This window comes from Lucilia cuprina, chromosome 4 (genome assembly GCF_022045245.1).
Source record: "Lucilia cuprina isolate Lc7/37 chromosome 4, ASM2204524v1, whole genome shotgun sequence".
Classification (NCBI taxonomy): domain Eukaryota; kingdom Metazoa; phylum Arthropoda; class Insecta; order Diptera; family Calliphoridae; genus Lucilia; species Lucilia cuprina.
Window position 1 is genome coordinate 44171301 of NC_060952.1, and position 27412 is coordinate 44198712.

The window sequence follows — 27412 nt, forward strand, 5'->3', positions numbered from 1 at the left end:
TATTAGAATAAGGTAATCATTAGATATAGGAAAAAATTTGGATTCTTTACAAAGAAAAAATGTTTAACAAAATATTTTTGAACAGATTTTGCAACATGTGACCGAGAGTTAGATGGTGAAATATTACGCTTTACGTCTAACGTTCAGTACTCGTACGTCACTTTTAGTCTCCACAAATACAAAACATTACATTGACCCCTTCGATATATAGCTATGATGTTTCTAATCCTTTAGGATATCATAAAGGATCTGTTTTTCATTGACAATAGTAATTCGGTCCTTAAATTATATTCTTTTAAAGAGGTCAATAAGGATTTAGATATTAAATATGTGTGTACTTTTTATTCTTAATAAAAATAAATAAATTTTGCCCTTCACCAATATTTGACTAGATTATGAGTTTATAAAACCTATGACAGTGTTTTATATTTATTTGTCTAAAAAGTCTAAACTTTTTTCCTTTGGAGTAACTAACATAAATAACAGAAATATTTCCTTTTTTTATAAAGAAAAATATCTTCTTATTAGATGGTTCTGTATGTGTATAAAGCGTAGCCTCAAAAGTAGAAAAGATAAATATTTAAATTTTATTTTATCTTGAAAAATTTCAACCATTTGTATTTGTGGTTTTTGTGGTCAAAGTTGTATTATTAAACATACATTCATATACATATATATGTAACTTTCCATCTTTGAATAGTTTTGACCAATATTTGGCAATATGTAAATAAAAAACTTATAAATATGTAAATATTTCAATTTTTCCTTTTTCTATTCTATTACTTGAAAGCTAGTAGTTTCAACGATTTAGGCTCAAATTTACGTTAACTACGAATGAATAAGTGAAAGAATGAATGAACGAACAAATGAATAAGTATGACATGAATGGCATGCGTAACAAAATAAAATGATCAAACTTGTAATAAGTAGAATGGACAACTGCCTCACTCATTTATTTTCCTTCATATGTGTGTTTGGTTATCTTGAGTCCATTGTCCAGTTTTCTTTTCTCATTGTTTGTTGTTATTTTTGGGTAAATAATGTCCTTTTAGTCTTCCTTCCTTTTTCAGTTCTGTTTCTGTTCAATACATTATTTTGGAGTATGTTTAATAATAAAAAAGTAAAAATGTATATGAACAAAATAAAATATATACATTTTACTATAATTTCCATATAAATTAACATGTTCATGGAAAGAAATGTTATTTTAAGACTCCTCTAATCGTGCCACAACATTTCACATGTCAGAGCATGCAAAGACATTTATTTTTGTGACATTATAATTATGATGTGATTTTGGCCAACAACAGCTACAACAAAAATAAAAGATATATAAGAAGTTTATTAAAATTATATGGGTCCTTTTTTGATGACAGTAAGATTAGGAATCTCAAATAATTCAAAGCACAATTTTGCACATCTTTTATTCATTATTGTTTTCTTATTTTCATATATTTTTATTTTTTGTTGCTGGTTCTGTCATTGTCGTTGGAGATTTACAAATTCACAAATCATGTCATGAAAATATTATCAAGAACAAAATGAAAAACATTTTTAAACTAAAGAAGTTTAATTGTGAAACTTTCATTACTACAATGCCTTTATCTATTTTGCCTTTCAAAATTATTTAATGAAATGTTGTTTTTTTTAAGGAATTCTTTCACATAATTCAAGAAAATCTGTTTATTAAATTTACTTAAACATTGTGTTTTAATAATTGTTATCTAAATAATTAAATTGTCATTTAATTTAATAATTGTTATCAACGTGTCTGTTAAATTTTATGGCAAAAATTTTAAAAAATTTCGGCTTTAAATTTATCAAATAACTAAAAAATTTAATTTATCCTTTAGCAAAACGAAATACTACAATAATGATTATTTTATAAAGAGAGTGAAATGTAATATTGAAGCAATAACACAGGGCAACGCTCATTTTTAAAATTGATTGAATATTAAAACATCGACGCTATTTGTCAAACAAATTAAAAACTTTACAGGAACAGGATCCCTAAGATTTTTAACTAAAATTTTGTCCTATCAGGGTGTATTATTTAGATTGACTGCTTGTCTATAGGAATAGTATACTCGATAAATCCTTAGTCAATTCATTATTGTAAAATTCAAATTTTTGAATCGTATTCTCCTATGTTGTACAAAACACAACGGTTTTGAAATCCATAAACTTATAATAAAGTAGAGTTCATACTTTAACCTCAAATAGCAAATTTAGTGATATGGATTGTTTCCATTGGTAAGATGAAAATTGAATGGATTAGGAACCTATCTCTATTATGCATTGTGAGAGATATAGCCACCCATTCGAGAAGAATATAGACGATTTGTAAGCTAATAATATTTTAAATATTTTTTTAAAATTGAATAAATGAAATATCGCTGTTGCTCTGTGTAATGACTATTTTCCTGATATACAAGCAAAGTAAGAGAAAATTAGCTAAAAGAAAACCTCAACGTTTAAAGTAAGTAACTAATAGAATCAATAGAAAGGAAACATATAAAAAAACTAAAAGAAAATTCAATCTTTACTGCCATTTAGCATAAAAGTTACAACCGAGTTTTTTTAACATCTAATTTTCTTTAAAACATTTAATTTTCTTCTCTCAAAAATTCTTCTCGTGCACACTAATGTAATGCAGAACATAAAACAAAAAAATATATATAGTAAAAAATATGTAGAACTTTGCCATTTTAGAAAATAAAATTAATTTTAACAAAAAATGGAAAAAAAGAAAAATAAAAAAGAAACATAAAGAAAAAACGATGCAAAAGGTAGCTATTTTTCCTTGCTAACAAGCTGCAACAAAAAATATTACAAAAATAAGCACACATTCTAAACTAAATGATTAATTACCGAGAAGATTTTCATTTTCAGTATTTCATACTAAACTAAAATTAAAATAAAATAAAAAAAATACTTAAAATAACGTTGAAGCTATATTTAGTAAAGGTGCATACTTTTACTAATATATCCTGGTTTGGTTATATAAAAAAAGAATTACTTATGCAGTCAAGTGCAACCTTAGGAAATTTAAGGCTTTTCGTAGTTGAAATATATTTAAGATTTAAAATATTTCGAACAAAAAATTAAACTAGTTCTCAAAAACATAAATTTATTTTGACCGATATCTTAAACATACGAAAATGCAGAAAAAGACAGCATTTTTCTTTTGAAACCTAGACCTTTTTCTTTTGTAACTTTCTGCCAGATTCATTCTATAAACTTTAAAAAACAAAAAAAAAAATACATCACTGCTTAAGTGCTGTTTATTGTACATTATGACCTTAAACAATTTGCTTTCTTTCAACGGTAACAAAAAATTAAAAAAGTAAATAAATGTTGTTGGTTTCATTTATTACTCTTCTACTTGTTTTTAAATTTTGTTCTCTTTTTTTTTTTGCTGTTAATTTGACAAATTGCAAAAAGCTTAAGAGCAAAAAAATAACAAAAATCCATAAAAATATATGGCGGCAAAAATTAATGAATAAAGTTTTTAAAAACAACAACAACAACAATGAAAAGGCGTTTACTCAGCTGATACACAAACAATCACATTGCCGCACACAAACAGACATGAAATTAATGGAATTAATGAAACCGAAAATTACATCAGAATAACAAAATAAAAACTTATAAACATTTATTTTTTTAACTTTTCAACAATATAAAATGGTAAATTAAACAAAACTCTTGAACTATAGTGAACAGCATCCTCTGGCATTACGACGATTGTCTGAAGTACAATTCATCAGAAGTGAAAGAGTGAGTACAAATAAAATCAACACTGAAAAATTAAACAACAACATTAAACAACCATGATGCGACCGAATACTGTTGCATACAATATGGCGTCACACTAACAAATGATACGAAATATATGAATGTCATTCTCACTGTTACCAAATATTTGTTGCTGACTTTTTCACTCTTCAGTTTGTTTTTAAGCGAATGGAGAAAGAAAGAGGAGAGCGGAAGATTTCCGAGAAAAGGGTTTTTAATATACAATTTTATGCTTTAAATCGATAAGTTATTGAAAAGCTCCAGCATATGTACACATTTGGCCGGTTTGATGGTCTGCCTAAATATACAGGTACGCGTTTCAGACCTTATGTACTGTTTTTAAGTCAAATATCAAATACCCTACTCCTACAAATAAGCTGTGTTCTGGCATGAAACCCAAAGCGTCCGCAGATATCAGAAAGCCACGCATTGCCGATATGATATGAAACGCAATCGAAATGACAAAAAAGCGTTGTCAAAATTACAACGGTGGTTGTCAAAATGATATTTACATTGTATAAACATCCGTTGTCTAAATTTTAACAGACGTGGTAAGCTCGCTTTTGACAACATATTGTTTCAATTTCGGCACTTTTCTACCGGTTTTTTCCACTTTGCAGAACTCCCTGTTTCGGGGACTAACAAAGCCTCTAAGCAGCGATTTAGCAAATTCCGACAATTTTTTCCCTAGAAATCCCAACATTAAAACTCTAACTACAAGCAACAGCAGCAAACGTTGACAACTAGACAAATTGTATTCACTGTTTAAAAAAACTTTAATTTTGCCATTAAAAAAATAAATAAATAAAATAAGAATAAAAAAACACTTTTTAAAACAAATCTGTGAACAAATTGCTAGAAAAAAAGGCAACACAAAAAAAAATCCATTTATTGCATTACGAAAGCAACAAACAAAATAATTTAAACACAACAATAGATAAAAAAATGTAAAAAAATTAGAACAATATTGTAAAAAAAATTGTATTGTATATTTACTACAATTTCTACTCATGTTTTTATCGTTTTGTTTTGTTACTTGTAAATTAACACACATGCTAAAAATAACAAAAAACACCTGACGTTTTTGGAGGGAATTTGTAATTTATTTGAACTTGATAACGCCCTCCACCCGCCTCAACTCTTTCGCAGTTGCAAGCATAAGGTTGCACATAGTGCTTGTAAAAAAACAAAAGAATTTTATCAATTTTAACAGCGAAATAACCTTTTTATTGAAATTCTAGATAAGAAAAAGTTCTTTCTAGACTGCTCACACTAATTAGAAGGGTATGATGAAGTTTTTTTAAGTAGTATTTAAAAGAATGTTTTCAATTTTTTTAGAACTTAAAGATTCGAGATGAAAAGTTTTTAAACTTTAAAATTTAAAGTAACTTGCATGTTTAGGTTGTTGTTGTTTTTTAATTTTAGTTAATAATACCTGTGGTTTATACTAAATTTTGTATGCATAGAGTTATTTCTTGTAGTCTACATTATTTTATAAAACTGTATTTTTTCTTTATTTATTTGACTGTAACCCATTTCATTTTTCTACTAAACAAACAAAATATTTCTAATTTAATTCTACCCCCTTTTCATACTCAAACATTTACTCACGTCTACAAACTCACAATTATTTCGTTTTATTAAAAGAAAACCAACCAAAATGTGACAAATGTATAGATATATTAAAAACACCTGTTGTTGTTGTTTTTTTAACTTTATGTCATTACAAATATAGTTTTTTTTATAATTATGATTAATATTCATTTTGTTTATTATTACGTATTTGTAAGTTTTTCCACTCATTTACCAAATTTATCGATATTTAATCTTCAATGGGTGTAACAGTATGTAGGGTTCGATTTTTTACACCCAACACCCTTTTTTTTAGAAATTTTTGACCTTGACCATAATTTGTTAATGTCTTTGAGTATTTATTTAAAAATGAAAAATGGTAACATTGAAATTTCATTGATATGTCCAATTTTTATGGCGTTTTCATTCGAATCAACATAATTGACTTCCAGTTTGTTTTGTTATCAGTTATGTATTAATGTTGGAAATATTTGTAATCTTTTTGTTTAGCTTTTATTTTATCAAAAAATCTGAAATTATTGTTAAAAATTTGATGTATAATTAGCTCATGACTTCATTTACCTTGACATTTTACATTTGATAAGAAAATGTGTGTAAATATGAAGGGACTATGACTAGGGAAAATTGGAATAAGTTTGCAAACATTTGCTATCCCCTATCTGAAACAGCATTTAAAAATTTTTAAACATTTAAATATTCTTTAATATTTTATTAAATGAGAGAAGAAGGGAGCAGACCTTGATTAATCATAAGACAATGAATATTGACAGCAAGAAAATTGCAAAAAAAAAAATTAGGTGGGAAATGAACCCATCCAAGTATTAAGCGATCAAGTGAAATTACTTGGGCTAGAAAATCACTTAAGCCCACTTGAATAGAATCACAAAGATAAAATTGTTTAACTATAACGAGAAGCGACTTCAAAATAAGGATAATGCATATTCTGAGTGGATACATCAAGAAGAATGTTTGTAAAATTTTAAATAACTTTGTCTAGAAAACTGAGTTTCTAAACATCGGACAATGATGTCAATTATATGTAACTGAAAAAGCTTCAATTACATCTAGTTGTAATTGGTTATTTTATTGACTATGTAATCATCTTTTTTTAACATATATACTTAAACCAAATCGAACAAATGGAGGAATGAGAATTTACATTTTTTACGTTTATTGTTTTAAAAATAACAGATATTTACTAATTTTTTTCTGAATTTATTACTCTATTATTATCTTTTAATAAACAAGTACATTATAAAAACTTTAAATTTAAAAAATAGAATTGCAACAGCATTTTTCCATTACCACCACTTTATGTCAATATGGAAAATCGTTAAAAACAAATTTGTTTTTAAATAAATATTTGTTAAAATGCAACACATAGAATGTACATTTATTTTTCTATATATTATTTATTTGTTTTATATGTAGTATTTCCGATTTTCTATATGAATTTATTTTATTTTTGATTTATGTATTTTTATTTACAATAAATTCTGTTCAAACAATCGTATTGAGGTCTTTATATACGCTTTAACGCTTTGAACGTAGAATACAATTAAGCTGAAACCTTTCGACAGCAACCAGACGACACAACGACTCTCGTTTTAAATAGTGACATAAATACGTTTTTAAAATGCAAAAAAATAAAACTGTTGCAAAATAAAATTTTAAAGAATTAAAATTGAATTTTTGTTGCCATTTTGTTGTAGTTGTAGGCGTTAGTATAAATGCGAAAATCAATAATCATCAATAACAGAAAGCAAAATACAGACGTCAATATAAATGTTCAGTTTACCATAAAAAAGTGTTAAAACAAAGACTAATGGTCAATAAAAATTGGTTGGAAAATATTTTATAAATATTTCGGTTTTCACAATTTTTGATTAATTTAGACCCTTTTTTGTCAAGTTATGAAGTGGTGAATGGAGACAAAATAAAAGTAAAATTTTTAAAAATTGCATTTCCATTGTCTACTTTATATACATTGCTCGGCATTTAAAGCAGAGAAAGTAACACTGGCAGATAAAATATCAGAATAAAAACAGTAGACTCTAAAACGATATAGTTGTGGATCTATATATTTTCAAAATTCAAGCACCTTAGGATTCCAAACACTTATATGTATATGTTTTGCAAATAAAAGCATAAGTAAGTGACATCCTTCTTATAAGCATTTACTTTTGTTCTTTCTCTTTACTTCATGAAGCCATATAAAAAGTCAAATACTTTATTTAAAAGAAAATGGAATAAATCAGTACTTTTGTACTTACATATAAATAAGGACTTGTAACACATGAATAAAAAGAATCTTCAAAATAAATCGTAAAAGACTGTGATATAAGTAGATGTTCGACATTCAAAATGCAAAACGAAAATTATGAAATCCACATACTAGGAGTTAGAGTTTTAAGAAAACATACATTCTTTATGGAGAAAATAACATGTGAACAAGATGAATGAATAATCAATTGAAATGATTGTCATGACATTTGAAAATCTGTCCACATACGGTATACACATAGATCATAAATACTTTCTACGTGTATTCGTTATGTCAGTATTAACCTTTTAAGGGTTACATAATTAACAGGAAATTTTTTAAACTAAATTTAATGCGGAAATCAAATTTACATTAGCAAGAACGTCAACATCTAGTAGAAATCACTTGTCACGTGTGAAGTGAATATTTTTTTTTTAATTTTTATACCTTATACCACTATAGTAAGGACGGTATTATGATATTGATCCTTCATCTTAAGGTATACCAATCGGCTCAGTTTTTTATAATTTTTTATAAACATTAGTGGGAATATAAAATTGTCTGCATCAATCTTTATTGGAAAAGATCATTGACTTTTTAGCCGTTGATAGAAATTCGTTTAGGTTCCTTATAGTTAGATATACTTATTGGGCTCTGTATAAGTAAATGCATAACAGATCGTAACATTTACTGCAGAAGTTGTTTATACAAAGAAGAAGGATACGCTATACAATAGCACAAACTTAGATATCTTCGTACAAGACTTTTTTATGATCTGAAATATTAAAAGAACAAAAAACACCTCACATTTAAAGCAAAACACAATGGAAATAACAAAATTTTCCATATAACCAAAAAAGTCTACATCTCGCTTTCAGATGGGTTAAAACTACATTGTGCATTTAAAGTATATTTTGCATACACACTTCTAATCCACACACATATGAACACTTAGACTAGTCATATGATAATAATGGGATTTTTTCTTCGAAAAATACTTTGCATATTTTTACGAAACTTTAGAGTAGAAATATAATCTATGCAGCAAACTATAAAAAATCCCAGCGAAATGTTTACATCATCAGAACACCTGATTTTTAAATGCAAGATCAAATCAATAGCATACAATTTCTTGGGCTTAGGCATGTTAGAAAGTGTTGATTTTTCACTGTGAGTATCTCTTTGGTCAAAATTCGACAATTTCGTCTCGTTATAGAACTTCTTTATGAATGTTCTTGTTTCCAAAAAAACTTACTTGGATTATACATACATCGCACTAGATTTGAACACGCTAACATGTCGTTTTCGATTCATGTCCCATTTTATTTACAATGATGTTGAAAAAGAAGAAGGATTCTTCGTACTTGTATTATGTGTCGCATCATATTAATGCCTTTTTCCTTATTTATTTTTTGTTCAACAAAAGGAGTAAAAAAGGATGTGTTTTGTGCGTTATAAATTTGGTACCTTTAACATAGTGCGGCAACTAACACCAAAGAAAGAATATTACAAATTCTACACATATTTTTGCTGCCAAAATGCAAATAAACATTTGTAAGACATTCAAAATGCTTTATATTTACGAAGTAGTGTTCTGGATTGTATCTGTGAGCTATGTATGTGTTTTTAGTAAACGTATTTGTGTGTATTACCAAATGTTTGTTATCTTAAACACACAGACTGGTACAAACCCATATATATATATACTCCTGTTTACTCTATTTAAAGAACTAACCTACCAGACCCATTTCAAGCTACAAATCAATTGAGACTGGTAGATGATACCGAATATTAACCCCCCCCCACCTTAAAGTTAAAATACAAACTACTAGTATTATTACATGTTGGGAAAGTACGAGATATGGTTTTTTGTTTGTCTGTATTATTACGTTTGTTTGTGTGTGAATGTTGTTTGTAAATAAGAGAAATTCCAAAAAGCTCTATCTCAGTAGTTAAAGATGCTGGTGGTATCTTTTCAAATTTTGGTTTTTAGTTTAACCTTGAAGTTGTGTACTTTGTGTAGGTGATCAATAATATTTATTTGTTTGGTAGTTTTTTTTTCATTTTTTTTCTTTTGCTTATTTATTTTGATAATATTCTTTAAATATTAAATTTAGAAAAATAAACAGTAAGACTCTTTACATCAAACATATACGATTTTTTATTAAAAAAAATAAGTAAATTTAGTTTATTGAATATTAAAACTTTTTTACACTCGGGAAACTTATACACTATCTGGAACGGATAACGCCGACTTGAAAATGTCAAAAATGATTTAAATGTTATAATCTAACGGAAGTCTGTATTTTCACAAGAAAGACAAACATTTCAAAGAATACTGAATTCTGTTTCCTTGGTAAGAAGACATCGGTGTCAGACAGAGTTGAATAATCCATGACCGAACATTAAAATGGAGAAACAACATAAAGAATAGGTTCAACAAGGCCAATGTGTACTAGTTCTACTATGACACATATGCTTTATAAAAGTTTAATTATACAAATTCTAACTTATGCTTCAATAATTTTGTGGATAACATGGCCTCTATCGGGCTTTTAGCGCACTCTTTACCAGTTCCTCAGATTGAAATCGCATCAACAGCCAGAGATCGCTAACCACCTACCACAGCCACACAAATGCTTCACTGAATTACGAATTATTTCCTAAATAGCATTTTTAAAATAATATTTTAACCTATTTCCAATGGCAAACATTCTTGAATTTGTATGTTAAGGTTATTTCGTATAAAATGTTTATACAATTAATTAAATAAATCCGATACTGTTCATAAAAGCCGGCAATGTAAATTAGCTTTGATAAACACTTATTGCATTATACATGATTAGCCACATGAATAGCAAAACAGTTTTTTTATTACACTAAATATGTTGACATTTTTTCAAAAAAAAAAATTGTAAAGTACGTTTTCAAAAAAGTTTCATATAATTAAACAATTAATTGTTGTTTGTTGTTGGTTTTTTATGTTGTAACTTGTCCAGATATATTGCACTAAACTCTTTAGTTTTAAAATTTTATAATTTTCACAACAATATATGTTTATATTTTAAAATTTTTATTTATTGTTTTAAAGTTATTGAATTTTTTTTTATAAAATCCCACAATTATTTGTATAAAAGTTCAGAAAAGGTTATTAAATTTCAATGAAAATTTTGATTGAATGTTTTGTATAGTTATTGTTCTCACTCAATGTAAAAATATTTTTTTTTAAAAAAATGACATATTGTTTTTAATTTTAGTATTAAATTAAAAACTTAAAATAAAATTATGATAAATAATAAAATTGAAACAATTGAAATTATTTCACAGCTTTTTTAAATTTTGTTTTTATACACAGTTGTTTTTTTTTGTCTTTTATTTTATAAAAAAATAAATACAAACGCGTTTAATCCAAACAATATTAAATAATTAATTAATAATAAATGAAAAATACAATAACACACGAATTATGACTGTTTTTTTCCGTTGATCGTTTACTTCTACTCAGAGTACAAAACAAATTCAAAGAAAGAAGATTTTTTTAATTAAAGAGAATCGTTTTGCTTTGACAACAAAAAATTAACTAAAGTGCGGAATGAATAATGTACAACTAAAGACCAAGCAAGACCAGACCAGTCACCCAGGTAAGGTAAGACACAAAAATAAAAACAATTATTCCGAAAAAACGCAACAAAAACATACATACTCTGCAAATTAAGGTCTAAATAGAGAAATACACTCTACAATCATACAAACAATAAAAGGGAAATTATACAAATGCAAGAGTGTATGTATGTGTGATGATGAAATTTGTAAAGAAATGGAGAGTAAAAATCAACAAAAAAGTGTTAACAATTTCACAAACACATACATTAATAAATAAACAGACAGACAAACAGTTAGACAGTCAGTAAGTCACACAGCCAACCAGTCAGCCATCCGGCGAATTAGTCTTAGAGCAATTGAATGAATTTAAATGAAATGCACTTGTTTGAAAAACAATTAAAGAGAACGACTGAGAGAAGGTACAAAAAGAGCTAATTGTATAAAATAAACTTAATAAAATTTAAATGATTCCAATGACTTCATTTTATAAAGAGCGGGAGAGTTTTTTCAAAAATAAAATATATAAAAAAAACTGTAAAGAATATTACAATAAAACACAATAACTTATCTAAAATAAAAAATATAAGGAAACAAGTTATCAGTTTATATTTTGCAAGATTATGATATGTATACTCTTTTGTACTTTTCGAACAACATCAGCAACCCCAACTCATATAAAAACAAAACAAATAAATAAACAATGATAAGAATATGAACAATGATAGAGTCATAATAAATGTATGGCGAAATAGTTGTTGTAAAATATGTTATGTTGATATGTTTGTTTGTATTTGTTTATAAAAATATTGTTTTTTTTATTTTTTTGTAGTAGTAATTTATTAATTCATATATGAGGTGAAGTTACAGACGACGTGTATGCTTTGTAGTTCCCTAAAGCGTATGAGTAATGCGTATACGTGTTATCTAATATGAACAACCTGCTCAACATACATAGCATTAACATAGAATAGTTCCCTAAAGCGTATGAGTAATACGTATACATGTTATCTGATATGAACAACCTGCTCAACATAGCTTTAACATAGAATTTATGAAAATTTTCGTTTATTACAAGAAGCATCCAAATCTAAATATTTTTCTATTTTTCAGCCACATTAGCTCCACCTCCGGTTGTCGTTTACCTATAGATATTCTACCGGTTAAAATATTTTTTTATTATAGAAACTGTCAATCGAACGTTACGATAAAATATTACCAGACATTGAGATATTAAGAGTAAACTTTTAGTTTTCCTATCATCTAATAACTATTCTCAATGAATTAAGTTAGCCCTACAAAATAACTCGAAATAAATTAAAATTGTTTTGTGTTACCCAACTCTGTATTTAAATCTCCCATTTGAATACCTGACTTTTCCCTCAGTTTGACATTTCTTATTTCAACTACATCTACATCTTCTTATTAACTTAGCAAAAACAATTTGATTCATCATTTCTTTCTCTCCTACACTTTTTACAAAAACAAGCAGAAAACAGTAACAACAAAAAACAACACCAACAGCTCATATAAAACAAGTACTAGCAGTATAATAATAAATAAACAATTTTTTTGTTTTTCTCCATTATGTCTCACACAACAAAAAATAACAACTGTATTGTTGCCAAAAAGTACGTGATATTGTATTTAACTAAATACAAACTGACAATAAACAAATTTTTTGACAATTTTGTTAAAATTTCTATAATTCAGTTTTAGTTAATTTAATTTATTTAAAATGTTGTCAAATATTAGAAATGTTTATTAAAAAAGACCCAACACAACTTAAGGGGAAGAAAAAGACAAATAAAAAAACATAACATTTTTAGACAAATAACCGAGTGTTTAAACAATAAAATTAAATGACATTGAAAATTGATTGTAAACAAATCACAAAAATTATGCATGTTTGGCATTAATGTTAAATCTTTGAAGCTTTTGAAGAGTTTACATTAGCTGTTAGTTGCGAGTCCTCTCATAAGAATAATTACATTCATCATAAGTAGCATTAAGTTGGAATTGATGTTTAATGACTTCCAAGGAAGTGATTATGTGTTAGCCTTTTGACTTGTCTACAACACCACTTCTTGGTTATTTTATTTACACAGAGTAAAATGTTCACATTAAATGGAAAAACCAAAATTATATGTAAATCATTATTAAAGAAACCTATTTTATGTAAGTACATGTTCAAGTTTTTGCAGGGTATATATTGAATTATCAACGAATTTTTTTTGTCATCCCCTAAAAAGCTATTTATAAGCTCACTGAACTGGATTATAAATTCCATATTTTTACTCGTTAAAATCATATCATAATTTAACTATTTTTTATATGATATTAACAAAATTACAAACAATTCATTACAAATTTCTTTCAACGCAACAGTTTTAAAATATATAATTATTTCAGCCGTTTAAGCTGTTTTATATTTTTTTGTGCAACAACATATAAATCTGGTCAAACTCAGAGGGAAAAAATACGAAATGTAGGCACACAATTGGGCCATGGGACAGTAAAAAAAAGAACAACCAAACACAGAAAAAGAACCAACTGAGTTTCACTTAAAATTGTCATAAAACGTGATAAATTTTTAAAAACAGCTGCAGCACATCGCATTATGTTACAACAAGTTAGTTATTTTTTATTATTAAATAAAAATCTTTTTTATCCTCACTTGTCCATTTCACTTTATAGTCGTCCACTCAGTTTTTTTTTTTTTGCTAAAAATTTAATTTTGATTTTTTTTGTTTTATAAAAGCAAAAGCCAGATACAGAAAAGTTCATTTATATTTTAAATTAATTATTACTATGAATATTTAATAATAAAAAATATGTTAGAAAAACCAAAATTAAAACCTTTTTTTAGTCAGTGATTTTTTTTCTTTTTTTAATTTAACTTAAAACAAAGTGTGTGTTGCAGACACATATAGTGGTATCTAAAATTAAATTGTTCAAAGACTCAACAATGTGTTGCCTTGGATAACACATGCCCATAAAATTCCTGTGAGTGTGAGTTTTTTTGTTGTTGTTGTTTTGTTAAATCTCTTCTACACTTCCCAGCTAACCAGACCAAAGCAACTAATGGACTGACTAGGGAACTGTCAAAACAACCGTCTATCTACTTATACTTTTACTAAGTATAAACGTGTATGTCTGTTAGAATTTTAAATCTGTGCCAAAAATTTTATTTTTAAAATTAAAAAACATAAAAATATTTTTAAATTTAATAAATGAGTGCAACAAAAGTAAAAAAAGAGTTTTTCTTTTGAAGTGGTGATAAACAAAAAATTAAATGATTTTTATAATGTAACGAAGAAAATTACAAATACGAGAATTGTGTAATAAGTTCTTAAAGCAATCTTGTAGATTTGTTACAAATCTTTAGGGCGTAGTGAAAACATGATTCAAAATATAAATAAGAATGTATGGTCTAATATGATCGACCCAGTGAGTTTTATGCCAAAATGTGTATTGTTACAATATTCGAAAATATTTAACAATTTGTTCACAAAAAGTTATTCTGAATAACGGGTTCTGAATGTCAGGTTATTTGAGGACAAGGATAAATATGAGCACATCCTTAAAAATATTGGCAGTATGTTTAAATTAAAGTTTTTATGTAGATTTTCATCGTGACACTTGTGTTTACAAATAAAGTATTGACCTTAGTATTAACCAAGGTCATGTGATGCCCGATCATTGCATTATTCGGCAATAGTATTTAGACATATGTAAAGCTTTACATACATATACTAGCATAATAATATATTACGTGAGCATGGTTTCATAGGAGTTACCTGAAGTAATGGTCCGATTTTAATAGGCTTCGTCCTTGAGCCAGAAGAAAAGTATGTGTTATATTAAAAATGCGCACAAGTTTTACATGGACACACAGACGGACATATAGCTAACACTTTTTGAAAATTTTAATCACATTTGAGTCATCTTGACTCTTCTGCTCGATTAAAATGACTACGACTCTTCTCAAAGTGCCCCAAATTTAATCAATTCCTACACATTTTTGTATCAATTTTGAGTCATGTGTAAGCCAATAATGGTCGCTTTAAAGTAATTATATTTTAGAAATTTTTTAACCATTTCTGAATATTTTTTATCTTTGTTACAAACAAATACAATAACACAGGAAACTGTTTCTGATCTTCCGATTGAGTGAAATTTAATTACAAAATAAATGTATAAACAATCATATTTCTAACATTTGGATCATCTATTTGTGACTGATGTACATTTTGTTTTAGTTTTTCGAAAAAAATCACATTTTAATTAATAATTGAAATAATGCCTTGTTTAATGATTAGTCACCCAACTATCATCCTTTTAAGATTGGTAATCATAGGTTATTATTTTAGGCATAGTTAAATAATGGTTACCAAAAAACAAGTAAGAGTGCTATATTCGGCTGTGCCGAATCTTATATACCCTTCACCATAGTGTATTTTAAACATAATTGATCTTACAGTCTAGTTAATAAAAACATTAAAAAAATTTGAGTCGATTTAAGCCGAATGTTTCGGCGGCGGCTCAAGCAACTAAATATAGTTCGGCGGCGGCTAAGCTCCGACTCGAAGCCGGTCGACTTCGACCTCTGATTCATTGCTGGTAAACATTGACGAGACGTAGATTTTGTTTTTGTTTATCGTAAAAAAATTGTTTTAAAAAGCACTTGGAAAAAATTTGTGTTAGTTTTAAATTTCAAACTTACATTATTCGCATAAAAATTATTGTACAATAACTCACAATCTACTCTCATATAATTGAAAACGTTTTAAATACTTTTTTCTATTCATCAAAAAATATATTTGCAAAACAAAAGGAAAAATTATTTTATTTTAACAAAAAATGCAAATCATATTTTTTTGCTGTGTATACTTTGTATGTTTGAATTCCAAACATACAAAAATATACACAGCTGAATAAAACCAAATGCATCTACACACACACGTGTACATCTTTTTCTATGTACAGTGTTTTTGTTGCTTTTTTAACAATTTTTTGATGAAATTTTCAGAGGTTGTCTCGGATTTTTGCTCATATCTCCGTTATTTACCGACCGATTTTGCTGATTTTAAATAGCGATCTTCTCGAAAGCATGTCTAATAGAATTATTGAAGATTCAGACATCGCCGATATCTGGGGTCCTCTAAAAACTGATTTCAACAGACAGACGGACAGACAGACAGACGGACATGGCTTAATCGACTCCGCTATCTATAAGGATCAAGAATATATATATACTTTATAGGGTCGGAAAATTATATTATAGAAATTACAAACGGAATGACAAACTTATATATACCCTTCTCACGAAAGTGAAGGGTATAATAAGCATAATATAAAAAAGTTGTTAACATTTCTTTAGGAAAGTAATTGTCGTCCCTATTATTTTTTCCAATACTGTTACTATTTATGTTTAAATAAATGAAGTGTTATAGTACTAATCAGTTTTGAGCATTCTTCATTCTTCACAACAATTAAAACCCACTTTAAATAATTTTTCCAAGAGCGAATTGTTAAAAAAAATTTAATTACTTTAAAGTTTAATAAACATTTAACCATAATTAATTAAAAACCGCCATAATAACAACAAATTTGTAAACAAAACGCACAGCAAAATGGAAAAATAATAAATTAGAAAGAAAATTAATGGAGCGCATAATTTTAAAGTATTACAATGCACCACACACTTACACTCTACTAAAGTTTAGTGTAGTGTAAACAACTGATCTACATATGTATACATACTATATGTGTGGATGTTTGCCACGAGTAAGTACATGAATTTGATGTGTATTTTAGAAAAACATAAATGAACGATATAGCAGCAACAGTTTTTGTTGCACATATTCGTATTCACTATAGAAATAAATTGAAAATCATAAAAATGGCAAGCAGCAGAGGAAAAAAACACTATGATGATGCATTTTATCACTGCACATTGCCAAAGGCTAATAACGCACTATGTTTTGCTAAGCCTGTGAAGTGACAGATTTTTCATATCGAACAGAATTTTATAAATTTTTGTGCTGCAAATGTTTTCAAAGTGTTAAATATGGTCTTGTAAAATTGCAAGTGCAAAATATAATTATGTACGATTTTTTGCAAAGCTACAACAAAACAAAAAAATTTCACACCGTTGCATATTTGCAATATTAATAATAAATAATGGTTAAAATTTGTTTAATAATTTTTCATTAAATTATCACTTTAGTCATAATAAATCGAATATAACTCTTCCCTAAATGTAGGGTATACAAAATTGTATTATAGATGTGTGCTAATATTTGTAATTCAACTGAACATAGAATTGAAAAAAATGAAAAGAAATATTAATAACTAAAACAAATATGGAAAAAATAAATAGAAGACATAACAAGCAAAAGCAGCATGTCACACATAAAAGTTAAAAAATAACAAATAAAAAATAAAAACAAAACTAAATAATAATAAAATACATAATATCAAGCACATGGAAAAGGTGCAAAAAAAATACAGCAGAAATAAATGAATGATGACATGAATGAATAAGAACGAATGTGACTATAACGGTAACTGTAGTTATTGATCGATTTCAATCATAATCATACATTCAGTCTCTTGCTAATGCTTCTAGCAAAAAATCATAAATTTTCACACAACTGCATTCATAAAATGAAACATTCTTATTATAAACTAGCTAAATGTACCCGGCGTTGCTCGGGTTTTCTTCGATTCTTACAGATATTATATAGCTCTTGTTAGTTATGATCATAAATTATTACTAATGTTGATTAGAGGGTTTTTAATGACTGTTTGTTTTTGAAGTTCGAAATTTCGATTTGGTCATCATTATTTCCAAAAAAAAAACATTGTGTAAGCTAATATTAAGTTTAAGAAAAAAATAATAGTGCAAAAATGGTAGTTATACAGTTGATAAATCTAACTGGATTTTTTGAATAAAAAAGGTGTATTTATCTAATATATGTATGTTTGTAGGGCAATATCCCTAATTCATAAAACAAAACCATAATAATTTGTTGTAAAATAAATTTGATTTATTTTTCTTTTTGCCGAAGGATGTCAAATATTTTTAAAGTGTGTAGAAATAGTAATTTAGATAAAAGTTAATTCACTAAAATATCGTACACTTGCAATAGCATACACGTGCAAAAAAACAATTTTCCCAATTGTATGGAACAACTTTAGTATTAATTAAATTTTATTAATTATTTATTAAAACTTTCTAGCTATACCCAGTGTGCTTCGCTACCCTCATCGTAATGGAATAAAATAAATATCATTATTGTAAATGTATATATATCTGCAATATCAAAAATTCCCCTTTTAGAGAACTCTTTAAGTTTGATTTTATGATTCTAGTCTCAATATTACAGAAAATTAGAAAAAACAGTTGAAGAACGAAAAAGTACCAGACAGTGCCTTTTTATATATTTTCATTAAATCAGGATGACGCATGTTTAATTTTCAACCAGAAACCAAAAAAATCGCATAAAGATTTTTATACAATCAGGAAGCTACATGTCCAATTTAATGTTTTTAGGTTCAATATTATAGAAAATTCGAAAAGTATTAGTAAAAGAACAAAAAAGTACCAGAGTATGCTTTTTCAATTTTCGTTCAATTGGGATACTGCGTGTTTAATTTTATGATTGTATATTCAATATTTTAGAAAGCTCTAAAAGTACCAGTGAAGTACGAAAAAGTACCAAAGGACCTATTTTATTTAATTTCATGTTCCTAAGTTCAATATTATAGAAAATTCAAAAATATTCCAGTTTAAATTTTCATTCACTCAAGTCCCTGATTGCTTTTATAGATTCTAATTAACTCCGGACTCCACATGCTTAATTTTATGTTTCTAGGATCAATATTATAAAAACACAAAAAGTACCTTTTGAAGAACGAAAAAGTACCAAAAAGTGCCCTTTTATAGGTTCTCACTTAAAAATAGGCTCTAAACGCTTAATTTCATGTTTTAGGTTCAATATTATTGAAAATTCAAAATGTACCTTTTAAAGAACGGAAAAGTACCAAAAAGTCCCCTTTTATAGGTCCTCACTTAATCCGGGCTCTACGTGCTTAATTTCACGTTTCTAGGTTCAATATTATACAAAAATCCAAAAAGTACCTTTTGAAGAACGAAAAGTCCCCTTTTATTTATTATTTTATAGATTCTCATTTACTCCGGGCTCTACATGCTTAATTTTATGTTTCTAGGTTAAATTTTATAGAAAACTCAAAAAGTACCTTTTGTAGAACGAAACAGTACCAAAAAGTCTCCTTTTATAGATTCTCATTTACTCCGGGCTCTACATGCTTAATTTCATGTTTCTAGGTTCAATATTATACAAAAATCCAAAAAGTACCTTTTGAAGAACGAAAAAGTACCAAAAGTCCCCTTTTATAGGTTCCCACTTAATCCATCCTCTACATACATAATTTCATGTTTCTAGGTTCAATATTATAGGAAATTCATAAAGTACCTTTTGAAGATTCTCATTTACTCCGGGCTCTACATACTTAATTTCATGTTTCTAGGTTCAATATTATAGGAAATTCAAAACGTACCTTTTGAAGAACGAAAAAGTACCAAAAAGTCCCCTTTTATACATTCCCATTTACTCCGGGCTCTACATGCTTAATTTCATTTTTCTAGGTTAAATTTTATAGAAAACTCAAAAAGTACATTTTGTAGAACGAAAAAGTACCAAAAAGTCCGCTTTTATAGATTCTCATTTACTACGTGCTCTACATGCTTAATTTCATGTTTCTAGGTTCAATATTATAGAAAATTCAAAAAGTACCAGTCGAAGTACGAAAAAGTACCAAAAAGTCCCCTTTTTTTAGATTCTCACTTACTCCGGGCTCTACATGCTTAATTTCATGCTTCTAGGTTTAATTTTAAAGAAAACTCAAAAAAATACCTGTGTAGAACGAAAAAGCACTGAAAAGTCTCTTTATTATTAATTTCATGTTTCGATTTCAGAAAGAAGAAAACTCAAAAACTACCAGATGGAGAATGAAAAAGTGCCAAAAAATATCACTTGGTACCGGGTTTCCAAATAACACCTCATTAGCATATTTAGTGTTTCTAAATCTAAACATTTTATCTAAATTGGATCATTGTGTTTGAATAAAATCAAATTTCCAGTTTTTCCATTCCAAAATGTTGCATTATCGTAGTGCGAGCCCGTTATTACGTATTCATATGTAAAAGATAATAAACCAAAATCAATGTTTTATGAAAAAAGTACCAAAAATAGGTACAATTTTCACTCTTTAAACATCCGAATAACCAAAAAGTACTAAATTTATATTTTTATTTTTTCGTCAAGTTATGAAGGAGTCAAAAATATTGTTTGAATGTTCACTGGTTTGAAAGATACATGGGGTGCAAAAAAAGTACCAAAATACAGTTTTTACCCGTTTATTCCCTAAAGGGGCCGAAATTAAAAAAAGTACCAGACACCTGTCCGCTTATTTTTTAAATGAACGACGATAAGCTTTTAACTATTTTTGTATCTTTTCTAGTTTAGGAGATATGAGGTTACCGATTTTACCCGTTTTTACCCTTTTTTACCCCCTAAACATTCGAATTTCCGTCTTAGTGGATCTATTTGGTGGGAGACCAACCCCCTGTCCAAATTTCAGCTTTTTAGCTTTAACCGTTTAGGCTGTGCGATGATGAATCAGTCAATCAGTCAGTCAGTCAGCCAGTCAGTAACGTTAGAATTTTATATATATAGATATTAGGATGGTCACAAAAATATCAAATAATTCTTACTAATAGCAACAATTTCTTTTGATTTAATTGTTGAATTAAGAGATCATAATAAGTTTCTAATAAATTAAACTATTATAAAATTAATACAACATTTGAACCGATTTCCACAAAATTATCAAGTTATGGTATTTTATATATTAGCATGTATTTGAATATTTTTAAGAGATGGATTTAAGACCCAAAGGTCGACTATAATTCCCTTTAATTAAAAGCATATGAAAAGTGAAATTTTGATTTTCCCTCCAAATAGATAAAAAGAGAAATGGTCATGTCCAATGAAAAAACAAAAAATGGTAGCCTAAATTTCCGTTGTAGACTCAGAATACTTTTTGAACTCTTTTTGCTTAAGTGCTTAACATTTACCTTGGAAATCTTTATAAAGTCCTTGAAGTTTTTGAAGATTAGTCTATAGTGCTGACCGAGCTGACTCTACTATTAATGTCCGGTTTACAGCTAAATATGGCCAATATATTAATATTACAGTACTCTGGTACTAGATACACATACTTATTAAGGATTTAAAAGCACATTTGAAGCTGTTTAGTAAGCTTTAAGAACTTCCTAACTATAAACATAAATTGTCACCTATGACATCCTCACATTTGAAGTAGTTGACAATTCTTGTACATATATGACATATCGCTAAAATCTCCCTACGAAAGTCACCACATTCGTCCGAATATGACAATTTTATTTCAATTACAATATTTTAGTTATTTAAACATTATGTTCATTTCGATATAATAATATATAATTTATTCGGTTAAATAAAAAGAGCCATTCTAATATTTTCCCGTAAGAGAACATCAGTATAACCATAAGATAAAAAAAATCATTGCAGTCATTTATTTATGCATCCATGCATTTAACCAAACAAATTCACATACTTAGAAACAAGCACACAACCAAATGTTTCTACTTGTTACACAGGTGTATCGACACACCAAAAACTCATCATCAGTATCGGCGTCATCATAGACAATATGAAAACCTCATTATCACCATTATTATCATCATTCAGCATTATGTTTTATAAATAAAAAAACATTTTTCTTTTGTTCAGTTTTCATTTCAATTCAAACGAAATCAATAGCATTTTGTGAAAAGCTTAAATCAAGAAAAAAATCAAAAACTATGAGAACAATAAAAGGATACATATGTATGTGTGTATGTAGGTAAAGAAAGCAACAAGAAAATATCGATGATTTTCAAATAAATTCTTGAGGGAATTTTTTAGTCTGTAGTATACAATAAACATTGTAATTGTTGTTATTTTGCTATTATTGTGTTTGTTGATTGAATTGTTATAAAGGAGGCCAGATTATAGCACTTGTTATATGTTGTTTGGTAGCTGTTCTTGTTGATTCCATTGAATGCAATTTTATGAATTTATTTTTTCTTCTTTAAATAACAACAAAATGAACATGAATAACGACATCAAAGCAAATATTGCATGCTCCCTTATACAAAATATCACACATATGTATGTGTGCATACATACATATATACCAATCCACCGACAAAGGTGGATTGTTGGCTGTCACAACATGTCAAATCAATTTTGGTGTTACATCAACTTGTTGCTACGGTAAATTATTACATATCATTTGTTTTTTTTTGTATTTGTTCACAATTTCCGTGAAAATATAGTCAAAGTCACTACTGAAGTTGACAGTGACAGGTAAAATTAAGAGGAAACCTTTAGGAACTATAGTCATTTCAGTTAAAAATTATTGAAATAATAATGAGATTCCAAAGAAGTACATAATTGGAAAAGAGAATTAGTTTTGTTAATTAATTTCATATTCTACGCCAGTAAGTTTTAGCAAGACGACAGGAATTAAAAAAATAATAATATTTAATGAACAAAAAGTGAAAAATTAAGCGTACTGAAAATGCAATATAAATAACAGTAACTCTAAGTTTATATTAGTTTACAGTAAAAGTTTCTTAAAAAATACACAATTTTAACCTTCTCATAACTCAAGTCAATAAAATCAAACTTTTTGCCAACTTTTAAATAAAAATAGCTAATTCCTATGTATTAAAATTTTCTAGTTTTTAAGATACTGCGATTTTTGTACAGATATTATTTACGCCACTTTTTTGAACTGAAACTATATTCCAAAGTTTAAAAAAAAACCGGGAAATTTACACAAAATTATCTTTCTAAAAAGCATAATTAATTATGATGACATTTATTGCAGTAAAACTAGATTGCCTTTTTGAATATTTAATCTTTTTTGTTGTATACTTATAACAATACCTTAAGCTAAATTTATTTGAGTTTTTCCATAAACTACCAACACTAACCAATAATACCATTTTTCGGTAAAAACTGGAAATTCGCTAAAAACTTGTAATTGTAATTGAAGTTTTGAAAATTACAATTTTTGTAATTGTAATCGAAGTTTTGCCAATTACAATTACTTGTTATTGAAGAATTTACAATTACTTGTAATTGTCAATTTTGTTCCTTATAACTACATGTAATTTGTAATTAGTAATACCTGGTTTTATGTATATGCGTCGTATGGACTCATGGATAAGATATTTGCACGTTTCAGACCAATTTGAGAATTTTGGCATCGATTTGTTAGAGCATATTTTTGCATATTTTACCCATTAGAGCATAATTTTGCATGATTTGATGATTTGATTTTTAGCATATTTAAGGCATATTCTCGAGAGTAAAATATGCTATACTCTTTTAGTGCATATTTTGATGTTTTCGCTTTTTTCGTTTTTATACATTTTTAATTTTCTTTTCAAAACTTTATTTAAAAAAAAATAAAATTCTATTTATTTTTTTTTTTTAATTTTTTAGCCTATTTTACAATTAAAAAAAATCGTTATATTACAGATTTTTATTCAATAAAGCATTATATTTTAAATCGGACATAAAACCGATTACTTTTGATTTCATGAGACCAATAGTTTTTTTATAGTTTAAAAAACTAATTATTGGAATTTATGACAACACCGATTAAAATGTCAGTTTAAAAGCTATGAATACAATTGGAAGAAATGTGTCAAACTTTGTCGTTTGAAATATGTTTTTTGGGGACCAAATGGTTTCATGTTATTTATTGGTTATCTGAACGTAAAACGGAATTCTATTATACTAGTTCTTCAAACTATGAGATGAAACATTTATAAAAAAAATGTTGTAGGATATAGAATATGACATTAAACATTTATTATTTTCCGACATCTGGTTCTACTTACAGAAATGACCTGAAATTTTGTCAACTTCAGCAACAACTATATACAACAATGAAAATTGCTTTTAAAACTCTTTGGCGGCCAATCCTAGTGCTCATGCTTTCTATAAACAAGTTTTAGTATACATATATAATAGGACATAATATACTACCAAGAGTAAAAACCGCTATAGTTAAATAGATAAAAACAAAAGTAATTTTCATAATAATAATTTATACTAAAAAACAAAGATATTGTAGAGATATTTTGAGATACAATTTTTAGACTTATGTTATTTTCACAGAAAATTTGTAAAAGCTTTTACAATTTTTAATCGATTTCTGTATTTTAAATATTGTTGGGGCGATGATTGTATAAGTATTCCAAATTTTCATCGTAATAATTTAAAAAATATTATTTTTGAGGTGAAATATTAGCAAGAACTTAGTTTTATTTATTTATTTATTTTTTCGCAACCAATTTTTCCAGAATATATTTTAATAAACCTAATGGCAACATCAGATAAGGGTCGGTCAATATTCGCTGCTTTTGTAAAAATGCAGAATTAAATAAAAAAAATAAACAAATGTGACTTGTGACCTTTTCCAAACGACTGTGTAAAATGTTGTCGGACAAACACTTACTCTTTTACTATTTATAAAGTAAATTTATATACATAGTCAGTGGATTCAGTTGCTAATAACTCGCTTATGTTTCTGCATAGTACAGAAGTGTAGAAGAGACCGGAATACCAAAATGTTAGGTCTGAAATCAGACCTAACACTTCAGGATGATCTACTCAAGTATATCTAAAAATCATACTTGGTCACATGTTGTGATAGAAATCCATGTTTAAAATTGGATGGATTATTTGAGTAGACAAATTAAGAGAAATAAGGATTACATAACTATTTCTCTTGAGGGAATGTTTGGAGTTTCTCAAATGAGTGCTTTTATTTGATTTCATATTGTTCTTAAAACATTAAAAAAGAGTAATTTGGTGTATTCTTTACTTTAGTAAGTGAGAATTTTCTTCTATTTTGGGATTTCGTTAAATAATTTGTTCTATTTAACAAAATAGCGTATAAAATCAACTTACGATCGGAATAGAATTGTGACAGGTGATATACATATATAATTTTAGTAGTAAATTTGTGATAACATATGAAAACTTTTTATATGTTTTAAAAACCAATTCGAATCTCTATTTAGATGCTAAAAAACATTAAATCTATATTTTCTTATTAACTTAAACTAAACTTAAAAAATAAATAACAAAACACCATTAACCAAATAAAAAAATAAATTATTATATTAAAAATCAAAAGGTTGTTCAATTTATTGAATAATAATAAACAAAAGAAAATAAAAAATATATTATACTACAAATTGTAATAATTTATATGTAATGCATAAAAGATAAAAAGAAATATAAAGATAAAAAACAATAATAAATATTAATTAAGTAATATTACAAAATAAAAAAGAAATACAAAAACATGATTGTATATGTTTTATAAAATATTATAGACAGAATCCTTTTTCACATGATGGTCTTGCATTGATTTCATATTCATAGATCAACTACATACAGTGAGAGTGGGTGTTTGTGTGTATTTTGTGAAGATTCATTTATAGGATAGAGTTCGTTTGTGTATAGAAAAATATATAAAGGAGGAGGAAAGTAGTGTGATTTTAGTTAGACCCATCACCAAATAAAAGTGTTTTATTTTCATTTATTACATTGATTGAAGTTGAGTTTTTTCTTTATGTACTCACCATCAGTTACAATGGCAACAGGATGAATGTCTCGGTTTGTTTGCAATTCAGACGATGTTACCATCGCTGGTGGTGAATGGATGGGCGATAGAGGAGCGTCGAACGGATGTTGTGGTTTAGCAAAGCCATTACCATTATCCGTCTCCTGTTCACTCTGTTCAGCTGAGGGATTTTCAGCTATAGGTGATTGGACGGTAGGTAATTGTTGGAGTTTTTTGGTCTCTTGTTGCAAAGCATTGGCCAAAATTTCATGATCTTTCTTATTGTTGATGCTATGTTGAACACGTTTATTTTTCAAATGATGTGGTGTATCACTAGATAAGAGCAATTAAAACGTTTTCATTAAAAAAGTATTTCGAAAAGTATCAAAGCAACTAACCGTCTATGCAGTTTCGGTGGTCTATTGCGGAAATCATCTTCTTCAGAACCCTCCACTTGAAAGCCAACACGTCTCTCTGATTGATCCTAAAATTTAAAAATAAAACTCTTATATATAAGTTCATACAACATTTAAACACTCTGTTAACTTACATAATCATCATCTTCCTCGTCGGCATTATCGTCTTCATCATCGTCATCATGTTCGTTAACAGTACTGGCTGCAACAATAACATTTTCTGGTTTAATATTAACATGTGCCGGCTGTTGTTGTTCACCACCCGTTGGTGTAGTTGATTTTCCTGGTGGTTGCTGTTGTGTGGCTTGTGTCTTCACTAACAACATTTGTGGTTGTGAATGTTGAGTTTGTTGATGTGGTGTGTTGGATTGTTGTTCTTGCTGTTCAAATTGAAAAGCGGTTTTTGACGCTGCTAAACTCTCCACTGTTGTGGAATTTAAGTCTTGTCTCATCATTGGTGAATGTTTCTGTGTGGTAGGAAAAAATTGTAGAGAATATTGAGACCATTTAACATTTTGTAGAGTACGTTAATGTAAATAACATAGCAATGAAAATATTAACATATAAATAAAACAAAAATTGAGGACAAGCAGTGTTGTCAGGTGTATGGATTTGTCCCCATTGCACCAATACTAGTTCCACATCCAAAAAATTACCTAAAATACAATTTTCTAAAACTAATCAAAATTAGTTTCACGTAAACATAATATCGAATTATCAAAAAATTAAATGGGTTTTAATAAAGAGAAGCTTGATTTTGGAAGGACATTAACGAAAATTGGCAGTAACATTTAATTTCTTTAATTTTGAACAAAAATATCCTAAAAAATGTGTAAATATTGGAGGATTTCAAAATTATGGAATATAATAGGATATATTCTTACTCTAAAAAAGATGAAAAAAGTGAGCAGTTTTTTTTTTCTTCTAAAGAAATTGAGTTTTTTATCTATAATAAAATAAAGTTTTTTATGCA

The 27412-nt window shown here is 27.4% G+C and overlaps 1 protein-coding gene and 1 long non-coding RNA gene across 19 annotated transcripts in view; one reads left to right on the forward strand and one right to left on the reverse strand.

Moving 5' to 3' along the window:
- Nucleotides 1–27412, reverse strand: part of LOC111674587 (protein lap4) — a 241099-nt gene that overhangs the window by 121104 nt on the left and 92583 nt on the right. For 12 of the 18 annotated variants that reach the window (XM_046949910.1, XM_046949911.1, XM_046949912.1 and 9 more), the window contains 3 exons: nucleotides 26574–26906; nucleotides 26422–26507; nucleotides 26043–26356 (listed from right to left, as the gene is read on the reverse strand). In XM_046949910.1, the coding sequence (XP_046805866.1) occupies nucleotides 26043–26356; nucleotides 26422–26507; nucleotides 26574–26906 (733 nt within the window). Of the gene's footprint in view, nucleotides 1–11053; nucleotides 11413–26042; nucleotides 26357–26421; nucleotides 26508–26573; nucleotides 26907–27412 lie in introns of those variants that run through there. The other 6 variants (XM_046949905.1, XM_046949907.1, XM_046949904.1 and 3 more) reach the window with 3 other exon arrangements.
- On the forward strand, nucleotides 13760–14437 carry LOC124419649. Its single transcript, XR_006940742.1, has 3 exons — nucleotides 13760–13886; nucleotides 14166–14260; nucleotides 14318–14437. It is a non-coding gene; the product is annotated as an uncharacterized LOC124419649 (long non-coding RNA).